This window comes from Chelon labrosus (genome assembly GCF_963514085.1).
Source record: "Chelon labrosus genome assembly, chromosome: 19".
Taxonomy (NCBI): Eukaryota; Metazoa; Chordata; class Actinopteri; order Mugiliformes; family Mugilidae; genus Chelon; species Chelon labrosus.
Window position 1 is genome coordinate 19,594,254 of NC_140352.1, and position 20,300 is coordinate 19,614,553.

Below are 20,300 nucleotides of genomic sequence, written 5' to 3' on the forward strand. Positions count from 1 at the left end.
TCTTCATATATTTTTATTGATGTAAAAATGTGATACCTCTGCATATTTTGAATTGACAGCGAAATTTTTTTTTTTACCTCCCCAGCTTTTTATAAGAATAACAGTGACACAGTAAACGTCATATATTGCGAAAGTTTACACCAACATGTTAATTAAAAGAATGCAAAAGATACAATTAACACATACAATACAAAAACATGTTTATCTTAAATCACAGTCATTGATTTTATTGGTGATATGATATACAGTGATCATCGTATACTGTGCGTTTGCAACAGTACGTTTTTAAGAAGAGATTACAACAGATAAGACAATTGTATAGTAGTGTACTTATAGCACAGTATACATTTAAAAACATGAACATTTTTCAAATACCATGGTAATATAAAACAATGACCAAGCACTAACAATTTACATCAATGAGTGGTGAAATCTTTGAAAAATAACACTTTTTTGTCAAAAAAAGACCCATCATCTAAAAAAGATTTAAGGCCACTGGCTAAATATGAACAGAATAAAATTGCAAATCATTAAGAAAAAAAAAAAAAAACACTCAAAGTCCCTCTTCTTTTACTAGATACTCTGGGAGAGTCTGAAAAGCAGTAACAGGTACAGTCACTGGAACCGTCAGAGATATGGTGCTGGGCTCAACTGTGGACGGGGAGACCTCACTGGGTGGTTGAGGAGAAGGGAGCGGGTCCGTGTGAATGATGTTTATGTCACCGAGCTGTGGGGTGGCTGGTGCAGCGTCTGCGTGAGTCCGTAAGTGCTTGCGAAGGTAGGCGGCGAACAGAAAGGCTTTGCCACAGTGGGGGCAGCTGTGAGGTTTGCTGGTGGAGTGGATCTTCTGGTGTTTACGCAGCCCGGATTTGTTGAGGAAACCTTTGCCGCAGCTGTTGCAGACGTGGGGCCTCGGCTTGGGATGCTGCTTCTCGTGCTCCTGCAGGTCTGCCAGCTGTGCAAACTCTGCGTGGCAGGTTTCACACACATGTGAACCCAGTGGCACAATTTTGGTAACAGACGAAGGAGTAGAGTCAATGGAGTGAAGGTTTTCGTGGGCCTGCACTTCATCCCAGGTACCAAATGTAGCATCACAGTGAGTACAGGAGAACTGAGGGAGAGTTGTGTGGGCAGTAAAGCCTGCTGCCGACCCTGCTTCTGTCTCCTGCTGTTGTTGTTGTTGTTGTTGCTGCTGCTCAGACTGCTCAGCTAGGTGAGTTCTTTCATGTTTGCGCAGGCTTGAGGAGACCACAAATGACTTCGAGCACTCCTCACATTTGAACGGCCTCTCTCCAGAGTGCACACGCCGGTGCTTGTTGAGGCTGGAGCGCTCAGCAAATGACTTGTCGCACTCAGTGCACGAGAACGGCCTTTGACCTGTGTGGACGAGCATGTGGCGCCGCAGGTCCCAGGACGCCACAAAAGCCTTGTCACAGCTCTGGCATTTGTAAGGCCGCTCTCCGGAGTGAACACGCTCATGCACGGCCAGATCAGCTGGCTGCCGGAACCTCTTCGAACACTTATCGCAGGGATAGGGTTTGAAACCTAAGTGGGCTCGCTGGTGGCGACGGAAACTGGAAGGGTCAGAAAACATCTTGCCACACTGTGGACAGAGGAACGGCTTCTCACCAGAGTGAGTGCGGAGATGAGACTGGTAGGAGGACAGCTGAGTGAAGCCTTTACCACACTGCTCGCACTGATAGGGTTTATTCTGGGAGTGAATACGCTGATGGCAGGCCAGTGAGGAAGAGCGGGAGAAAGCCTTGCCACAGTCTGAGCACAGGTATGGCTTTTCTCCAGTGTGGGAGCGCTCGTGGTTTTTAAGGTCCTTCAGCTCTGTGTATGTTTTTCCACACTCATCACAGGCATACGGCCGATGGCCCTGGTGGTTCCTTCTGTGTTTACGGAACACCGAGGGATCTGCAAAACTCTTACCGCACTCAGCACAGAAGTATGGCTTCTCTCCGGTGTGAGAGCGCATGTGCACCTTCAATTTGGACAAAGTGGGGTAGCTCTTAGAGCACTGACGGCAAGAGTAAGGGCGCTCTCCGCTGTGCTGTGTCATGTGGATCCTCAGGCATATAGCCTGCATGAAGGCCTTTCCGCACTCTGTGCATACAAAAGGTTTCTCTCCAGTGTGAGAGCGGCTATGATTGCGTAGCTCCGTGGGAGTCTTGTAAGCCTTGTGACAGTCTGGACACTGAAAGGGGCGCTGGGCTGAGTGCGTGCGCTCATGCTTTGAGAGTTGAGCCTTGCTCGAGAATGTTTTAGTGCACTCAGAACATGCGTGTTGCTGCTGGCTTTCCTTTGCATGCGCTGAAAGCTTGTGGCTCCGCAGAACTGACAGACTCTTGAAAGTCTCTGTGCATGCAGAGCATTTAAAGAGGGGTTTGGTCTTCGGAGGCCTGCCCCTGCCTCGCTTTTTTGTAGTCTGATCCCTCACCACCTCTTCCTCTTGTTGGCCCTCTTCATCCTGAGCAGGGGGGGTGTATTGCTCTGCAAGAGGTGGGCTGCCAGGTTGAGGAGAGGCCATCTTTATATCTGCAATGAGATTATATTTTAAGCACACACAGACATCTGTAATAATTATGTAAATAAACAGATCACCAGCACTAAAATATGAGAAAAAAAACTGTTCTACAGGCATGAGGCTGGAGCTTCTTAAATGAATATAGAGAGCAGGTCATCAGTGAGAGTGTCTCATATGTACCAATAAAAAAAAAATGTATATTCCGGTCAAATAATAACAGAAATATGTGGGTGTGCATTTGATCACAAAATGGCTGGCATTAGGACCTCAGGGACAATAAGCTAACCGCTTTGATGCCAAGGGAAGTTGGCGATGCAATGTCAGAGATCACAGTGCACTGAGTAACTGACATGTGCCGGACCGGAGACAAACATACCAAGTCAGTGTGATGGTGTTGAGAACAACCGGACACACTGCGTACGTAAACCTTTTTTTTTTTTGCTAGCTTGCTTGCTAAACATTTTTTTTTTTACTAACTCAAAATGGCTGGCTTTAGGACCGGCTGCACCAATTCACTCGACAGTGCCATCATCACCATGACCGCGGCATGGATTTACCTCACATTAGCTACCTCTGCACGTTGCGTGCATTAGAATAAGAAATGTCGTTCTTACCGGAATCAGGACATTAAAAGCTGGTCGATAATGCCTCGGTACACGACTGCATTTACTGTGAGACACGGTGATTGCTGTTGACTGGCTGCGGGATGGGGGGACGGCTCTAGGACCATGATGACGACAGCTCTCGGCAATCCAAGTGTGCAACCATTTTTTTACGTTTAATGATAAAATGTCGAAATAAGTTACTTAATAAACGTATATGGCCCTCCCTGTTAAAACATGGCAGTCACAATAAAGTTAGCATATTATCTGCCATAGTGGAAGAATGGTTGTTAGTGCTCCTAACTCAGAGGCAGAGCTAGCAATGTCAGCTAAAATTGCCGTGTGGAACAGCTAAGTTACTTTAGATGTTTCGTGGAAAGCAGCAGCTTAACGGGCTATTGGCTTTTATTTCCCTTCAGTATTTGCGTTGGGAGTTATTCAGCGCTGAGCCCACCAAGGTTAATAACGAAAGATTTCGCCCACCTAGTTACTTGTAAGGGGGAAGTATTTCTCTGCTGCACATTTCCTGTTTCCTAGCAACAAGCGCAATGTGGAAGTGGGGATGGAAGAAAAAAGACAATTGGAGAAAATGGGATTGCCCTTTACATGCAATTAACGTTTTTTAAAATAATGAATGAAGATACATTTTCAGGGTTTGCCTTGAACAATTACTGCTGCAGGTATGGGATTTTTTCGCATTTGATGTCGTTTTTGTTCCGCATTTCAAAACGACTTATTGCTTTTTTGGTGCAATGTTTGTTTAGCTAGCTGTGGTGATGCTAGCTGGTAGCTCGTATACGTTAGCTCACGTATGTCCGTCAAAATTGCCGATAAACTGGTTCGCGCTTCCTAAAAAAGACAACGTGTGCGCGTTTGTGTATCATGTTCAAACAGGCGGAGACGATAAGTGTATGCAGTTGAATTGGAATTAAAGTGGGAGGAGTTGTTCTCCCGGTTTATTGACATAGCTAGCTCAGTTAGCCTGCTGGTGCAGAAATGTAGCAAAACATGTCAGGTATTCTCTATTTTTTTGTAGTTTCTAGCTAACCACCTTCACAGTAACAAGTCAGTCTTTGGTGCTCTATACCTACTACCAGAGACGTATTAAGCTAACGTTTGATAACTGTTTTAGGTTATTGTTACTGTGAGAGGAAGAAAAAAATAATTTATCAAAGCTTAACTGGGTTAAAAATGTGATGAGTTGTCTGTAGCATCCTACAATATATTCATGACTTACTGTATAAAAGCAAATAGTGTTTCACAGCTCTAACTGATATCTTTTTTATCCTCAACAGCTCAGTTTGCCTGCTTTTCCACAACTGAAGTCCCTCTCCTAATTGCGTGGAGCCACCTTTCCCTGCAAAATTCCTGGACCTTACAAGAACCGACTTCTTTCTGTGTGGACAAGAAAGACGGCTAATGCATTTATTTCCTGCATATTTCCATGCCTTGTGTCTGCTGCACTTAATTCAATCATTATCTTGTGATGGCAGTGCAAGACCCAGGCAGGACAACAGGTTTCCCTTGCAAACAATGTGGCATGGTATGTCCCAATATGCCCAGTCTACTGGAGCACATGGATGCTCATCTTCAACAAGATGAAGAACGCAAATTTAAATGTGACGAATGTGGACGTGGTTATAGACATGCTGGTAGCCTAGCTAACCACAAAAAGACTCATGAAGTAGGTTGTTTTCAGTGTAACATATGTGGTAAAGAAAACTCTAATGCTCTGGCCCTCAAGAGTCATCTCCGGAGCCACACGTCACCAAAAAAGTACTCCTGTGCAGAATGTGGAAAAGCTTTTCGTCTGGCAACACAGCTGTCTACACACAAGAGGGTTCACCTTGCCAGGCGGGCAAAGGAGCAGTCTTATAGGAAGGTAGACATGGAATATTCTGCGCCTGAAAATAGAGATGTATTTGTGAATGAACACCAAGATCATCTTAGTGAGCACTCCGCCAATGTTGGGATCTCTACAGAAAACAGCCCATCTGAGGACAAGTCGGATGTTATTTATAATGCACAATTGGAGACCTCGGATGATGCAGTGGAGCGACCGTTCCGGTGTGATTTGTGTGACAAATCATACATACATCATCGAAGCCTGACCAATCATAAAAAGACTCACCAAGTAGGAATGTTTGAGTGCACCGTGTGTTTCAAACTATTCAATAACATGGCTGCCCTCTACAGCCACCAGAGAACTCACAAGTCAAGAAGCGAGACAGACCACGGTTCAATAGACGGGTTATACACAGGCACACCACTGGACCAGTTTTCACCTCAGAGCCAAGATGCTCCTGTAAATTTTTGTCATTTGTGTCAGGTACTTTTCCCCAACGATGAGGAGTTTCAGGAACACATCCAAATCCACAACTCTTCATCTCTGTCATTTGGGCTGCAAGAAACTTTGTCTGAGAACCATAACCTTTCATATGACAACAGTATTGCTTCACCTGAGTCTAATTTCTATGTGTCTCCTGTAAATAACATTCCTTCAGTGACATCAATAGATAATCATGGAGACTTTGATCAGACACAGGAGAAGATTAGAAGTAATGGCCACTTGTACTTGGACTGTTCCGATAATCAAACCCCATCTTCCAACAGTACTCAGGGAGAACCCCCAGTCATGGACACAGACACTCTCAGTCCTACCCTGATGCCTGAAACTGAAGAAACCTCAACTGTTGATTCTGATGAGCGTCCCTTCAAGTGTCAAATCTGCGGTAAAAGCTACAGACACTCCGGGAGTCTCATCAATCACAAAAGGTCACATCAGGTCGGGATTTACCAGTGTTCCATCTGCCGAAAGAACTACCCCCACCTGGCCGCTCTCAAAAGTCATCTTCGTCTTCACAAAGCTCAGACGTCATCTTTTAACCTTAATGTTGAGGGAGACTGGCTCTCCTCAGAGCCTCTGACTCTTGACAACCAGCAGGGCTGCTTTTCTTCCCAAGATGAGGAGCAGGGCAGCACTCACCCTCTGCTTGGTATTGATCAGGAGAATGTAATTGACCACAGCACTGGAACGTTGTACCATGAACAGTTTAATCAGGACTTTTCCCAGGATATGACTTTGCATCTACCTCACAGTGAACAACTGATGCAGAGGCACATGTGTGCTGATTGTGGTGAGACATTTGCAAACATTGCCGGGATTAAATCTCACAGCTGCCCACTGCTGCAGCAACACCATGACTCTGTTGGTGGTGACTATGACAACAGTTTAAACTTCCAGGCCAGTAATGGTCACTGTGACGCTGAAAATCCAGGAAGTAATGTAGAGTTCCATGGTCTGAATGGTAACCATGACCAAAGTTACTTTGAACAAAGCTTTCATGAAAATGCGAGCAGTGACCAACTGAGTGGTGGCAGAGAAGATGATAACACAGACGAGGAAGATGATGATGGAGATCTTTTTCAGTGCTCTATATGTGGCAACAGCTACACCAGCATGAGAGCTCTCAGGAGCCATCTCCGAGGGCACACACAGTCACATGGTACTCCTCCAAGTTCAGGTCCTTCATCCATGTCCTCCCACGAGGAAGTGAAAGAGGATGAGCCAGGAGAGATGATGATCTGTAGTACATGTGGGGAAAGTTTTGTGAATAGGCAGGACTTGACTACTCATCAGCTTCTACACAACAAGGACCAGGTAGATAAGGTTAACAATTTACATATGAGCAGTGATGTTTCTGGAAGCAAGGAGGAACCACAGAACATCATCTGTGGCAGCTGTGGAATCTTCTGCACCAACTACCACCATCTTGAAAATCACGGTTGTGCAGCTGAGAGGCAAAATGAGTTAATACACACTAAAGAGGAAATGAAGGTAAATGATGTTGCCCAGCATGAAGACACGAGTCTCGTCAAAGAAACTGTAGAAGCTGAGGATCGACAGTACAAGTGTGATCAGTGTGGGCGGTCATACAGGCACGCCGGCTCCCTCCTTAACCATAAAAAGTCCCACAAAACAGGTGTATTCAGATGCCTTGTCTGCCAGAAACGTTTCTACAACCTGTTGGCTCTTAAAAACCACCAGAGATCCCACTTTGATATCAAGAGGTTAGTTGAAGCAATAATACACACCATTAATGCATGTAAAAATACCTGATGCAAATTACTAAAGCATGTTGCAAATGAAAAATAACTGATGTGTAAAAATGCAGTTCCCCATGAAGTCAGTTTTTTGTGTCAAACAGATGTGTTGAGTCATCAGGGCTTTACTCCTTGTTTGTAGACTGTTGCCTGTTTTGCAAACAAATATGCCTTGTCTCCTCCTCCAGACATACTTGCCATGAGTGTGGGAAAGCCTTCAAAATCCAGAAGCAGCTATTGAACCACCTGAAACGGCACAAAGAGAACCAAGCCAAAATCCAAGAACTCAACAACCAGATCCAGGCCCTCATGCAGATGAATGGTCCCAGGTCAGATGGAGGATTGCAGCCCTTAACTTCAAATGCCAATCAGGCTTTTACCTCTGCTCGGTGCTGCAAGCAATTGCCCGAAAGGAAGGAAGGACAAACAAAGCTGGAGACCCCCGTTAAAGTGGAGGATACTGGAGACCAGCGACCTTTTTCCTGTGACCAGTGTGGGCGTACATATCGCCATGCAGGAAGTCTAGTCAACCACAAAAACTCCCATAAAACAGGTGAATATTACTGCTCTGTTTGTAACAACACTTACTCTAATCAACTAGCAATGAAGAACCACTTACGCACACACTTTGCATATAAAAAGTACACCTGCCAGAACTGTGGAAAAGGCTTTCGAGGAAAGAGGCAGCTATTAGGCCATGTCTGTGCAGATCTCAGAAAGGATAGAGCTGGAGGAAAGAGGGGGTTAAAATCAAAAACTTTCAAATGTAAGGAATGTAAGCAAGCATTTCTCTCTGTTGACCAACTGGCAGCCCACACTTGTAATATAACCTCAGGCAGCAAGGACTCACAATCAAATACGTCTTCAGATAAAGAGGAGCGCCCTTTCACGTGCAACATATGTAACCGCAGCTACCGTCATGCAGGTTCACTGTTGAACCACAAAAATACTCACAAGACAGGACACTTCAGTTGCACCTTCTGCTCCAAGCCCTTCAGTAATCCCATGGCTTTGCGCAATCACACACGCATCCATACGCAGAAGAAAAAGTACGTGTGCCTCACATGTGGAAAGGCCTTCCGGCTCGCCAGCATCCTGCACAACCACCAGAGGATCCACAATCGGGTGGCGAGTCACTTCAGCTGCACTGCGTGTGGGAAGAGCTTCCAGGGCAGGTCCGGCCTGAAGAGGCACCGCTGCCGGAGAGGACAGGAGAACGGCACACGATCTGGGGTCCAGCAGTCAGAGAGGGGAGACAAGTGCTTCACGTAAGTTTCTGTCTTATAGTTTGTGCAAGTCTTTTTCTGTCTTTTAGTCAGCACTGTCGTAGTTTTTATAACTATATAACTGATAATGTAGCCACACTGATTGATTGTCCCAAATTAACTTGTAGCAGGCATATATTTATTTTCTGCATTTATGAATAATCTTGTTGGAGTAAAGAAGTACTTGACATATGTTTGCACTTGTTAAGAAACAGAATCACTATTGACCCGTGTCTCCTGCTGGTTTAACCTATCTGGTAGTAGGAATTAATTATGAACCCTAACCCTCACCCTGCTGCAGGTGTGACCTGTGTGGGCGCTCCTACCGCCATGCTGGCTCCCTCCTCAACCATAAAAAGACACACTCCGAAAACCTCCACCACTGTACTTTGTGTCTCCAGACATTTCCTGATCCTCTTGCGCTGCAGTTACACTCCCAGATGAGGCGTCACTGCTGCCCTGAGTGTGGCAAGACTTTCTGTCTGGTCACTCACCTGCAGAGCCACATGGAGGTGCACTCAAAGGACCGGGCTGTGGTCTGTAGCCTCTGCCAGCAGAGCTTTCCCAACGCAGCTGGCCTCCAGGAGCACCATGCCATGCACCACATGGCCCAGGGCCCCTATCAACAAGGTGTGGATGAACCGCTAAATAACAACCTCTGCTGGGACTCAGGAATAAGTCAGTCCATGGGAATGGGTGGCATGCACAACGAAGTTCCACCACCTTTGTCCCATATTCCGGCAAACATCACGGATTCACAGAAGAATAACGACACTTCTGCCACAGAGGAGAAGAGCCACGTCTGCGAGCACTGTGGCCGCACTTACCGCCACGCCGGCTCCCTTCTCAACCACAAGAACAGCCACAAGACGGGCTCCTTCTTCTGCTCTGTCTGCCAGAAAGAGTTCACCAACCTGATGGCTCTCAAGAACCACCGGCGGATTCACACGGAGCCCAAGCGCTACCAGTGTCTGGAGTGTGGGAAGGCTTTCCGTGTGTCCACTCAGCTCATATGCCATCGAAGGATACACACCAAAGAAAAGCCTTTCGCCTGCCTGCTGTGCGACAAGAGCTTTTCCAGCAAGTCTAACCTGCGGCACCACCAGAAGATGCACCAGAACAACCAGACCTATGACTCCTCCTTTAGCATGGATGCTAACACTTTTATGGACCTAGACATGGGCTCCTTCCTTTAAAGTTGTACTCCAGAACATCTAGAACAAGATGTGCTCTATTTAGCTCTTATTTATCGTTCTATCAATAATTGTAAAAAGAAGTATTTTTTTGCAGAAAGTGTTCCATGGTCCTGACAGTAACTCCTTCAAAGACATGCACATTTCATACTGACTTCCAGTCTTACCTCTACAACAGATAGTGACGTCACTGAAAAGTCTCCAGAGGGTTTATCGGTCAGCTTGTAATAAGACTTGAATGTTTTTCCAAGAATACAATGGATCCCCGAAAAACACAAAACAGGACTGGTTGTGAAAACATCAGTCTCCGCTCATTCCTCCTTAATGACCAACCAACCAACCAACCAACCAACCAAAGCAAACAGAAAAGAGCAGCCCAGGTCCACGTTAGAACATTAACACTGATGAGACGTTTTTGTAAAACCGTACTGTTATTACTCTTGCTACGTATATTTGTGTTCAGTGCCTCTGTATGTTCCTTAGGAAACAAAATATACAAACTGTATTTATCTTTGAATCATTTTGTTAGCTCTCTGTCCATGTTGAAGGACCACTCATCATACTTCTCACATAGGGCAAGCCTGTTACTTTAAGTCAAATACCTCTGGGTGTGTCTGAAGGTCTGTGAAACCATATACAAGTAAATAGTTGTACTGCTAATAATATGAGTGACATTGTATGCTAAAATGGATGTATTTGTTAATTTATTCTGTTATTTTATGTGCATATTATATATGAAAAAAACTTCTGAATGTTGTAAAACTATCTTCTAAAACTCATGTAGCCTTTAAGGAACTTCTCATACGTTGAACTCATTAGTTCTCACTTACAACGGGCAGGAATGAAAGAGCCAAGGATGGCGTGTTATTGTCCGCACTCAGGGTAAACCTTTTAAAGGAAGACACCTGACGTGTTTAACATTGTAGATAATCAGTTTCTGAACTGAGCATAGCATTCTATTTTCTCCACTTGTGCCATTTCAACAACTTAACTCATCAAATGGTTATCGAAGTCACTCGTTTAGCTGTGCATGCTGTAACCTACCCTGAACCTCTGAGAAGCATCGGTCATGTTGAAGTGCCAGTGCCTAAAATGTCAGTCGATTGTAGCAGTTTAATGTGAACAGACCTCCTCTCGCTCATCCTCTTATACAGATTTTATGTAGTAATATATATTTTTTTCCCAATTTATCTCTGGATCAGGGAACATTTCTACCTTGAAAGTGGTTCCTTTTTGCTTTTAATTTCCTTTTGTCTCAGAGATGCTTTATATGAATCAAACTGGCATGTGTGTGGTCAGCATACTTAACTCCTGCCAAGCACAAGTATTAATACAAACTTAACCAAGCTTTATTAACAAGGACGAACCAGTTTCATCTTCATGAATCACTTACTGTTCTGTGAAAAATGTGCAATTACTGATTCTCTGGGTTATTTTTTCGCCAAGTTGTCGGATGTGCCTGTTGTTCCTTCTGTGGTTTCACAAATCAGGAGTCTTGCAACACAGGGCCTTTGTTATTGTAACAGTCTAACATTATTATTGTTTTTCTGCCTTATACATTTCATGTTCATATGTTTGGCACTGGTCAGAAGTGTGAAATACCTCGAACGAGTTACTTATTGCCTCATGCAGCTTAATTGTAGAGAGTACACTGTAGTTATATAAGACGCATAGAAAGGATGAAGCTTTTACTTTGTAGTTTCCTCTACAACAATGTAGTCTCTGCGGTTTTTAAGATTTATATTTGCACATGTTTAGATGACACTTGTAGCCTAGGGATGACAGGATGTCTATAATAATTTAGAGTGTGGCTGTTTGTCAGAGTTTGACAAGCAGCAAGTCGGCTGCTGGATAATTCACCTCAGCTAGTTTTCGGGTTTTGATATTTTAAGCAATATGCTTTCGTTTAAGTGCATGAAGTCAACACAACTCATTTGTTTTGTATTGACTACCGTGGCAGAACCATTCAAAACCATCACAGGTTGCCATTTTGTTACATTATTCGTGTGTTAATTATAATGATTCAGATGACCTCACTAACATATTTTCATATGCCACAGTAGCCTGTAAAATGTAAAACGACACCTTAAGTTATAATATTTTTGTACAACGTTCTCATTTCTTTGGCACTTAACCTCCACACTCCTCCATCGGTCTCTATCACGGACTGGTAATGTGTTGAATCTCAGAGCTCTGTAAATACGAGAAGGAAAAATGATGGATCTCTTTACATTTGCAGCAAGATTTTCTTCAGCGGGAGTAATAACTGCTAGATTAGCTAAATAAAATAATAATTAAAAAAAAAACGCATATACCATACATTCTGATTTATTGAATCTCCAGTGCTCCGGAGTATCTGCTCAGTATTTAATTCATATTTATATAACTATTTTGTCACTCTGAAGCGTAGATTTTTACTTCTTTGTTAGAACTTAGTTTAGGATATAAGACCATTATTTAAAAAATAGCTGAATTTAATTAAAAGACTTGGAAAATATGATGTGCTTGTCTCTGGTTCTTCCAACTCGTATTGCAGAAGATGCCTTTATTTTTGTGGTTTGCTAATTAATAACACATGCAGCATTAAAGAAAATTGTCAGTTTTATTGTGAAAATACATTTGGTACACAAAGCAGTTTATAAGATTGCATTAGGTAAAGGAAGCCAGTGCATGTACAGTACAGTATATACAAGAAGAAATGGAAAAAAATGAGAGAAATAAGCAGGAAATGTTAGTTATTGCTTAGTAACGTCACTGGCTGGCCTGGTGGAAGTTTAACAAAAATCTTCACTGGAGTCCCTTTAAAAAAATGTGCTTCAATCTCTCACAGTGGATGCATTGCAACACTGCGAGATACTCAACAAAAATAAATAATATAAACTTTAAAAAAAAAAAGAATCTGTACGTTAAATGTTTCTCCAATTTTGCTGCCGGAGAGCAAGCGGTCCACCAACAAGCAGACAGATCCAGAACATGACCTGAAACATTGTCGTGTGAGTCTGATAGATTTTATTTTATTTTTTTAGAAGAAGCGTAAAACAACGACCCTATTCACCGTGGTTCCTGCTGCGTTTTTAGAAAATCACAAACAGACTTCACTATTACATTTTTTTTTTCCCTTTCGCCTTGTTGCAGATCTGAAAGGATTTAACAGATCAGAGTTAGCGAACGCTGTGATTGCGAGGCTCCACCTAAAAACACTGTAGGTAATTTTCTTCACTACAGTACATTCCTCACAACATTCCCACATGTTAGCAGTTGGGGATTTCATGTCTAGTGTTTCAGGCATCCTGTCCTCCGAGCGCCGGGACAGTGATGTGAATTCAGGCCTTGTAACAGACAAAACTCCATCTATTGACATTAAAAACAGACAATGACCTGCAGTGAAGGTCTGCGTTGGTCTCAGGAGACCCAGTAACAGTGCATGAGTACAGTTTGCTACCTCAATCGACAGCTTTTTATGACTGTATCAGGCCACTAAAAGAACATGGAGGTACTGGCAGGGATAAAGGCAAGGATACATTTCACCAAAAATAAAAAAATAAAAAGTAGCTACATTCAAATGGCCTTAATGTGCTGATACAGTATGTCTTACTCACATGGGATTTATCTGTCAGAGGCGGCTGTGGTAAATGTTCGGCAGATAGATCCAGTCTAACCCCGCTGAGTAGCAGGGGATCAAACTGCAGCCCAGCTGGAGCTGGAGCTGTGTTACATTCACTGGAGTCCTGCTGAAAAAAAAATAATAACCAGCACAATACAATACAGGAGCATGGACTGTAGTTTTGTCTTATCTCTAAATCCAACATCTGGAAAGGTCTTCCAGATGCATTCAAATTAAGTGAAATATAAAGGCACTCAAACTCTAAACATGATACCACTAGTTATAATGCTGTTGCTATTCCTACGGAGGTGTGAGAGTTGTGCTCCTCGCGAGTCCCGTGTTCACTGAGCATGAGCACGTCTCCTCACCGAACAGTCTAATAAATTAAAATGGTCCAAGTGTGGCCGAGGTCCACGCTGCGGTCGGAGCGTAACGTTCGTCGCCCAGAGGTTCCTCCACCTGGCTCCTAAGCGGTCGCTCCACGGTTCGGTCACATCTGTTTTGCAGAGGAAGATGAGGCTGTGGAGGCAGAGACAGTGACTCAGTTCTCCCATCAACGGTTACATCATTTTAAACAATGAACAGTTCAACGTTAACAAACAGTAGACTATGATTAGACCACTTTGTCTGCTGTTGCGCAAGCACAGCGTCTCCATGAAAATGCATGACTGCACACTGAAACTGATACAGTTTGACGCACTATAGGTTGGTGCGGGTCACTGACAGATTAACAGACTGTCGCCCACAAACTCAGCGAACTAAATCATACCCCGCTCTTTCTTCCATCAGAGGTCTGCGGCACTGATGGACAAGTCATTCAAATTCACATATTAGTCATCACTGCCTCCGCTGTTTAAAGAAAAGGAAAATGATACCTACTGAACTGTTTTAAGCTTGATAAAGTGGCCCCGCAGTTTCTTCAATGGGTTCTGTAATAAAATCGAGGAAAGACATGTTGTTAAATGACGTAACAAGCATTTCTCATAACAGAAACCGATCGTAGCAGGAGGTGTTCTGTAGCCAAATAAAATTCTGCCAGCTGTTTTACAGTTTTCCTTCCGTGACATGTTCTGTGAGATGCCTTCAGTGTTTAACGGCCTGTTTTCTCAGAGTACAAATGAACAAAATATCTCCTGCGGCATTTCATGTGGCTTTTGACACAGCTGCAGAGTCCTCACACCAAAAATGTGAACTGCGCTGCGGCCGAGTGTTTACCAAGAACTGCTTTGCTCCAGAGACGCCAAACTATATTTAGAGGATTACTTAACACCATGTTGCTTTTCCATTAATAATTCAGCCTCCCTTGAAGGAAATATTAATGTATCGTTGCCACCTCCGATGCATTGCAGAGGATGTTTAAGTTCTTTAAGGGAAAGCACATAAAGAACACATTATAAAAGTTGTGTCTTTCTCTCGGGTCTTACCACGTAGAGGCCGCTTGTGGGACTTGCGTCGATGCACCATGACCCCGATGATCAACGCGGCGCTGACCAGCACAACGGCGAGCACGGAGAAACTGGTGATAGCTGCCAGTTTCCACACGTCCGACGTCTCGTCCACAGATACACCTGTTAAATGATTCGATGCAGAACAAGAGGAACTTCAGCTGCGACTCTGAGGGAAAGACTACCAGTCAGTGGCCCCACCTTGTGCCCCCCATGTAGTAGCATGTCGGTCAAATCACAGAGCATAAAACTACATACGGCTACATACATAAAACTACAAACATGCGGCTAATATTATATAAAATATGGAAAGAAATATCAGCAAATATCAATACAAATGACAAGAAATCTTTAGAGAAACCAACTCCTGGCGGCCATCTTTGTTTAGAAACCTCTTTCTTTCTTGACATGTTTTTGGAACCGGATGCTCATTTCTTGGAAAATCTAATTGTGTGACTCTTGGTTTACTCATCTACAAGAGAAGCATGAGGTGAATGTAACTGAGGTCTAGTCACGGTGAGCTGTTAGCAGCTGCGGTCACGTTAATGTGATTCAGTGTCTTACATGTGTTACACGACGGGGTCTTCGGGTACTGCTTGCACGAATCGCAGGGCACACACACGTCCAAATCAGTGTTCCAAAACTCCGAGCTGCGGCACTGACCTAAACACAGAGAAGCAGTTTTTCTTGTAATCATGACTTGTTACATTTTGTTGTATAACACAGACAAAAGAGGGGATTACATAAAAACAGAGCTTTTGTGCAGGGATTACTGCACACTCTATGTCCAACAGACCCTCTCTGTGGAATGAAAAGTGAAATAAAGGTGAAAATAAATTCAAATTAGAGCAAACAGTAAACCGTGTGACCTGAACATGAACCTAGACGTATTTTTTTCTTTCTCTTCTCATAAAAGGAAACTGGGAAATTCCTTTTGGTCGAGAGTGCTGATGCAACTCCAGTGCCTGACAGAGAATTAGTCAGTCACTTTGGGCGCATGAACAGGCAAGACGCCGCGTGTGAAGAGCAGGATGTGTTTTCACAGAGTGCTTCCGCTGAATTGTTTTTTTGCCGCGGTGTACATGTGCGACTTCCAGAGAATGAACGCGTCTCAGAGAAAAGCGACGGCGGTGGTTTAGCTCAGGCAGAAAGCGTGTACCTCTGAGGGCACAATGGAGAGCTCTGTCTCTTTTAATGGCAGCCAGACAGCTGAGCAATTAGAGCGGTGCACTTCAGAGATGAGAAGGAAGAGACTGGCATGAAGATTTGAGATACTGAACGGTTTGGGTTTGGTTAAGAAGCACGTACGCAATAACACATCAAGGTCACGCATAAAAATAATGGATATTAAACCTCTGCAAAACAACGGTCCAGGACAAAGATGAGTGAAACAATGCCAAACATGACAGCATCACTGTTGCAAGGAAACAGGCCTTACTAATCCCTCTTCCTTCTCGGTGACAGACATGTATTTGCATAGACAACTGCTTTCCTGCCCACAATTATAACAAGAAACAACCGCGAGCCTGAATTGAGTCATCATCTGAGGCAACTTTCACACTCAGGCAGCTTTAATCATCACTGAAAGCAATACCAAAACCAGCGGAGAGGCGAATCTGACGTAGAGCGCAGTGAGTTAAACGAATGTGTGGGAACCTGCTTGAGTGACGACAACAACAGATAAGAAATTTTTCACAGCAGTGTGAAACTGGAGCGCGGACGTGACCGGGTTACTGATAAATGAAACGAGGAAGCGAAAGAAAACTGGCTCAACGTGCAGGAAACCTTCCCGGAGCCTTCCCGGCCTCTCGCGTCTCGGCGTGCAGCCGTGCAGCAGTGGCACGCAGTGGAGGAGGAAACACAAACGCTGCACTGTGAAAGCCCTCACGTCCATTCAAAACCAGCCTCGAACAATGGCACAATAGTAACTTATTCAGGCTTTTTGTCCCTTGAGATGTACCATCATATATCAAGATATTGTTGCCTCTTAATAGTGATGGAACAATGTGTGCTAACAATAGCATTTCATGGTTGTGTCTGGTCACGGAGCTATTTTTAAAATGGTTAAAAATTTGCGGTTTTCAACACCGCAAGAAATACTATTAGAAATACTATTTACATCTCATGAGGTGTGATTCTCAGCCTTTAAAGCAGGTGTGCACAGATTCAACAGTTTCAGCTTTGATTTATTTGTTTTAGTAATATTTAAAGTCCCAAACTAGAAGCTTGATCTCTAATCAAAGATGCTACTAATGTTGCCTTCACGCCTGCAGAAATGTATTTGAACTGGAGTAGCATGCTTGTTTGGGAAGGTGTGAAACACACTCAGGTTTTGACCAAAATAAGCAGAGACCCTTGTGAGGTGGTGGCATCTTTATGTCCTAACTAGGACTGGACCGTTTTTGGTGTTAACATGCTCTAGCTACCAGGTCTGCTCCCCAGATTTGAGCTAAATGCCTCCTGTAGTCATTTTTCACAGCAGACGTCTTGACTTGTCACAGCAGGGAGAGCCTAGGTGCCTTTGTGGTGGCTCATTGTCCCAGTGAGTCATGCCCGTGACTAGACCTCCCCTTGGAGGAATGCAGGACCTTCTTCCTGTGTTTAGTTTCTTGCTCCTTGCTCCAGACACATCTGACCAATCTGGAGAGAATGCTCTCACGTGGTCCGCAGTGATGCATTCAGGCTCACTTGTATTTTGTGTGAGAAGAAACAAAACCATCAAGCGGTGTGGATGAAAAGAAACAAGCTAGACGTAGGCTGTAGCGGTTCATTTATTCATCTGTGTCATCTGAGCTCTACAACTTAGAGGAAAAGAAACACGAAGCAGCCTCTGTCATGTTCCAGCCAAAACCACTAATACAAACTGAATCTGACTGACTGGAAATATTTTAGATTCACTTGGTTTTTCTCATGACTCTCAGCCAGAAGAAATCCGGGGTTTACTCTCAATCTAAAATCCAGAACAATATGCGCTGTATGAATTCCTCGATGCAGGTCATTATTAAAGCAGCTGCAGTCACAAGCCACCTGCTCAAAAAGTCATGTTCGAGGCATTTTGACCTCTAACTCTGTGGTTATATTACAGCCACATGTTAGGCCCCCCGAGACTCTTTGTCCTCCACGGCCAGCCTTGCCTGCAAGAGCTGGACTGACTCATTTTATAGTCATGGTCACAAATGTGTCACACTGGTTGTAAGCATTTCTCCCCATGATTTCAGCCCTGCGTCATCCAGCTGGTCTCAAGCTCCGGGACTGAAAAAAGAGGAGCTGAACCTTGACTGCTGGTTGACCTCTTTTGTTGTTCAAGAAGATAACGTGAACCTCTCATGAAACTGACAGCAGTATTTCCGATTCCGGAGCCTCTTGTATGTGTCGGTGGTGTTTCACTACGTAAAAAGTGTGATACAAGAACAGTTTTGCAGTTATTCTTTGCACTCCTGATTTGAAAACCTTGGAAAGTGTCGGCACCTAGTCTGAAAAAGGGGGTGTTTTTTTGGGTGTGGGGGTGCAGCATTTTGTCACGAACTGGAAAAGGGGGGTGGGTGGATCCACAGCCCATGTCCAGATGTAGAGAGGGTTTCGCAGAGATCAAACATGTTTTGAGTTTAAATATGCACTTCTTTGGTGCCTGAGGAAATGGTTGGAACCCATTTAATTATCCAAGATGTTATGTTCCGAGTCTGGTGTTTTCCAGCGGGATTAAACTCCAGAGGGCTGTGGAAACAAAGTCTAAAGCTGCCTCTTTTTTTTTCTTTTGCGTGTGTTTTCTTTAGAGACACTAAAAAATGCGCCTTTTGTGCAAGTTGGACACAGGCGGTGTACTCTTTCCATGTGTCCTGTCCTTCTCACCGAGGGGCACGGATGGATGGGGTGAAATAAGGCGATCGGAATGCGGAACCGGTGAGAAATGCAGCTGGTAAAGGAAGCGGCTCTGTAAGCAGACCCGCTATCTGACTCCATTTGAGGGAGAGCAGACCCCCAGACTCGCATCCATGTTCACAGAAAACAAATCTAAACTTTTTTTTTTGTTTGTTTGTTTGCTTTAAAGAAGAAAATCAAAGAAAACTACAATAACTTAAACAAATCGCATTTTTAACTCTTGATTTTCATAAAAGTTCGTTTGGGGGTGAAATAAAAAAATCAAAGTACTCACTTTTCTGTGCGCTCACGCCGTGGAGACTGGTCGCGGCCGCTATAATAAGTCCGCACAGTGCGCAAAGAGCGTTGGAAGCCATGGTGTCTGCGGGTGAAAAGCTGCTTGCTGTCGGCTACACAATTCCCGAAAGTTCATCTGATTAACAATCCGTGCTGGTTTTCAGCATGGAAAAGCGAGCATCAGAGTGAGTCATACGGAGGAGTCTGCGCCTTGTTTTAATAGCGCACACACCCACGCTAACAGTTCAACTCCTATGAGTCATTTCCTATGTACTGTACTGCTCGGATTCTCTGCACTCGCGACTCACAGGAAACTCCTCTGCCATAGTGTGCGGTTTAGTTCGTGTCAGTTCGTGAAAGTTTCAATCAAACCACTTCAGGTATTAGTGTTTCACAGCGTATATTTCATATTTTACGGACACACCCTGCAGTTTGTTTGTTTTTTTTGATTTTTTTTTACTCCTTCAGCCCGGATGGCTGTGTAGTCTGGACTTAATAGTGTTCTCATTGTTATTACCACGCCTGTCGACGTCATTCCATGCTTTCTGCCAAAAAACACAACTCTCTGGCATGAGTCTGGGTCCCATACGCAGAAGAGGAACAGCAACTGAGGCAAAAACAGATGACAATCGCCAGAAAAACTATCTGCCTTTTTCTTTTTAAAAAAGTCTTTGGGGAAGGCTGTGAAGAGATAAAGCTCTCATAATCTCTGTCCGCTTGAATGCGCTCTGCAGAGAGAATCTATCCGTGATCGTCTTCCACTTGGAAACTGACATTTGAATAGTGAGCGTCCCTGACGCAGGGTGGTGTTATTGATGCCTGGGGCTGGGTGTAGCCTGCTGCTGCAGTACAAATATGCAATAACAAAGCCAGTGGACGCATGCCTGGAGAGCTATCAGGCTGGCCCCTGTCACAGCATTGTCTCAGTTACTACATCTGCTCTCTGTGGTACACAAACATACACAAGTCAAATCTACTTATTTATTTATGGCAGGTCATGAACATCCAGGTGAAGACAGCCACTGCCCACTTATTTTACCTATTATTTTTTTTTTTTTCCATTATAGCCAAACCGTGAGGAAGTCTTTCTTAACTGTTCCCAAATGCCTGATAAACTTTTTTTCAGTCTTCTTCTCTGCAGCCTGGAACTTTTTATGTGCGCTTTACATGGTGTGAACTGCCTTTCCCACAAATGCTAACGTCAAACAGACGCTAACCAAACCTCCCAGTAAATAGTTCACATCATCAGATCAGAGGGGAAAAAAAGAGTTTCTCTGGCTAATTTAGGTTGGGAGCGTGTTGTTACACAGATGTTTTTGTACTTGACTGTCACGGCTAACCTTTAGGAAAGCGGGCTAAGAGGACCTGGAGCAGCAAAGCCCACTAAGGACACCCATATGAG

General features: G+C 43.9%; 3 protein-coding genes across 4 annotated transcripts; 1 reads left to right on the plus strand and 2 right to left on the minus strand.

Moving 5' to 3' along the window:
• Positions 1 to 16: 16 nt before the first annotated feature.
• znf668 (zinc finger protein 668) lies at positions 17 to 3,234 on the minus strand. The gene is made up of 2 exons (XM_084567749.1): positions 3,145 to 3,234; positions 17 to 2,541 (listed from the first exon to the last, which is right to left on the minus strand). The coding sequence occupies exon 2, from the start codon at positions 2,531 to 2,533 to the stop codon at positions 554 to 556; it is 1,980 nt and encodes a 659-aa protein (XP_084423875.1). The 5' UTR covers positions 2,534 to 2,541; positions 3,145 to 3,234; the 3' UTR covers positions 17 to 553.
• A 955-nt stretch (positions 3,235 to 4,189) lies between these two features.
• On the plus strand, positions 4,190 to 9,708 carry znf646 (zinc finger protein 646). Its single transcript, XM_084568305.1, has 3 exons — positions 4,190 to 7,203; positions 7,425 to 8,504; positions 8,803 to 9,708. The coding sequence occupies exons 1-3, from the start codon at positions 4,619 to 4,621 to the stop codon at positions 9,695 to 9,697; spliced, it is 4,560 nt and encodes a 1,519-aa protein (XP_084424431.1). The 5' UTR covers positions 4,190 to 4,618; the 3' UTR covers positions 9,698 to 9,708.
• A 3,994-nt stretch (positions 9,709 to 13,702) lies between these two features.
• On the minus strand, positions 13,703 to 20,143 carry LOC311504950 (uncharacterized protein). 2 transcript variants are annotated; one of them, XM_084568309.1, is made up of 5 exons: positions 18,897 to 20,143; positions 15,308 to 15,406; positions 14,723 to 14,866; positions 14,178 to 14,227; positions 13,703 to 13,817 (listed from the first exon to the last, which is right to left on the minus strand). In XM_084568309.1, the coding sequence occupies exons 1-4, from the start codon at positions 18,976 to 18,978 to the stop codon at positions 14,187 to 14,189; spliced, it is 366 nt and encodes a 121-aa protein (XP_084424435.1). In that variant the 5' UTR covers positions 18,979 to 20,143; the 3' UTR covers positions 13,703 to 13,817; positions 14,178 to 14,186. The 2 variants fall into 2 exon arrangements, with proteins under 2 accessions (XP_084424435.1, XP_084424436.1); XM_084568310.1 differs by having other exon boundaries at positions 13,713 to 13,817; positions 14,174 to 14,227; positions 18,897 to 20,008.
• Positions 20,144 to 20,300: the final 157 nt, after the last annotated feature.

What these genes read in the sequence shown, in the direction of transcription:
- znf668 (XM_084567749.1), bottom strand. Translation starts at nt 2,533, where the DNA reads ATGGCCTCTCCTCAACCTGGCAGCCCACCTCTTGCAGAGCAATACACC.
- znf646 (XM_084568305.1), top strand. Translation starts at nt 4,619, where the DNA reads ATGGCAGTGCAAGACCCAGGCAGGACAACAGGTTTCCCTTGCAAACAA. An exon ending in TCCCACTTTGATATCAAGAG is followed by an intron (nt 7,204 to 7,424) that starts GTTAGTTGAAGC and finishes CTCCTCCTCCAG; the next exon opens with ACATACTTGCCATGAGTGTG. An exon ending in AGGGGAGACAAGTGCTTCAC is followed by an intron (nt 8,505 to 8,802) that starts GTAAGTTTCTGT and finishes ACCCTGCTGCAG; the next exon opens with GTGTGACCTGTGTGGGCGCT.
- LOC311504950 (XM_084568309.1), bottom strand. Translation starts at nt 18,978, where the DNA reads ATGGCTTCCAACGCTCTTTGCGCACTGTGCGGACTTATTATAGCGGCC. An exon ending in CGGCGTGAGCGCACAGAAAA is followed by an intron (nt 15,407 to 18,896) that starts GTGAGTACTTTG and finishes CTCTGTGTTTAG; the next exon opens with GTCAGTGCCGCAGCTCGGAG. An exon ending in CCACAAGCGGCCTCTACGTG is followed by an intron (nt 14,228 to 14,722) that starts GTAAGACCCGAG and finishes ATTTTATTACAG; the next exon opens with AACCCATTGAAGAAACTGCG.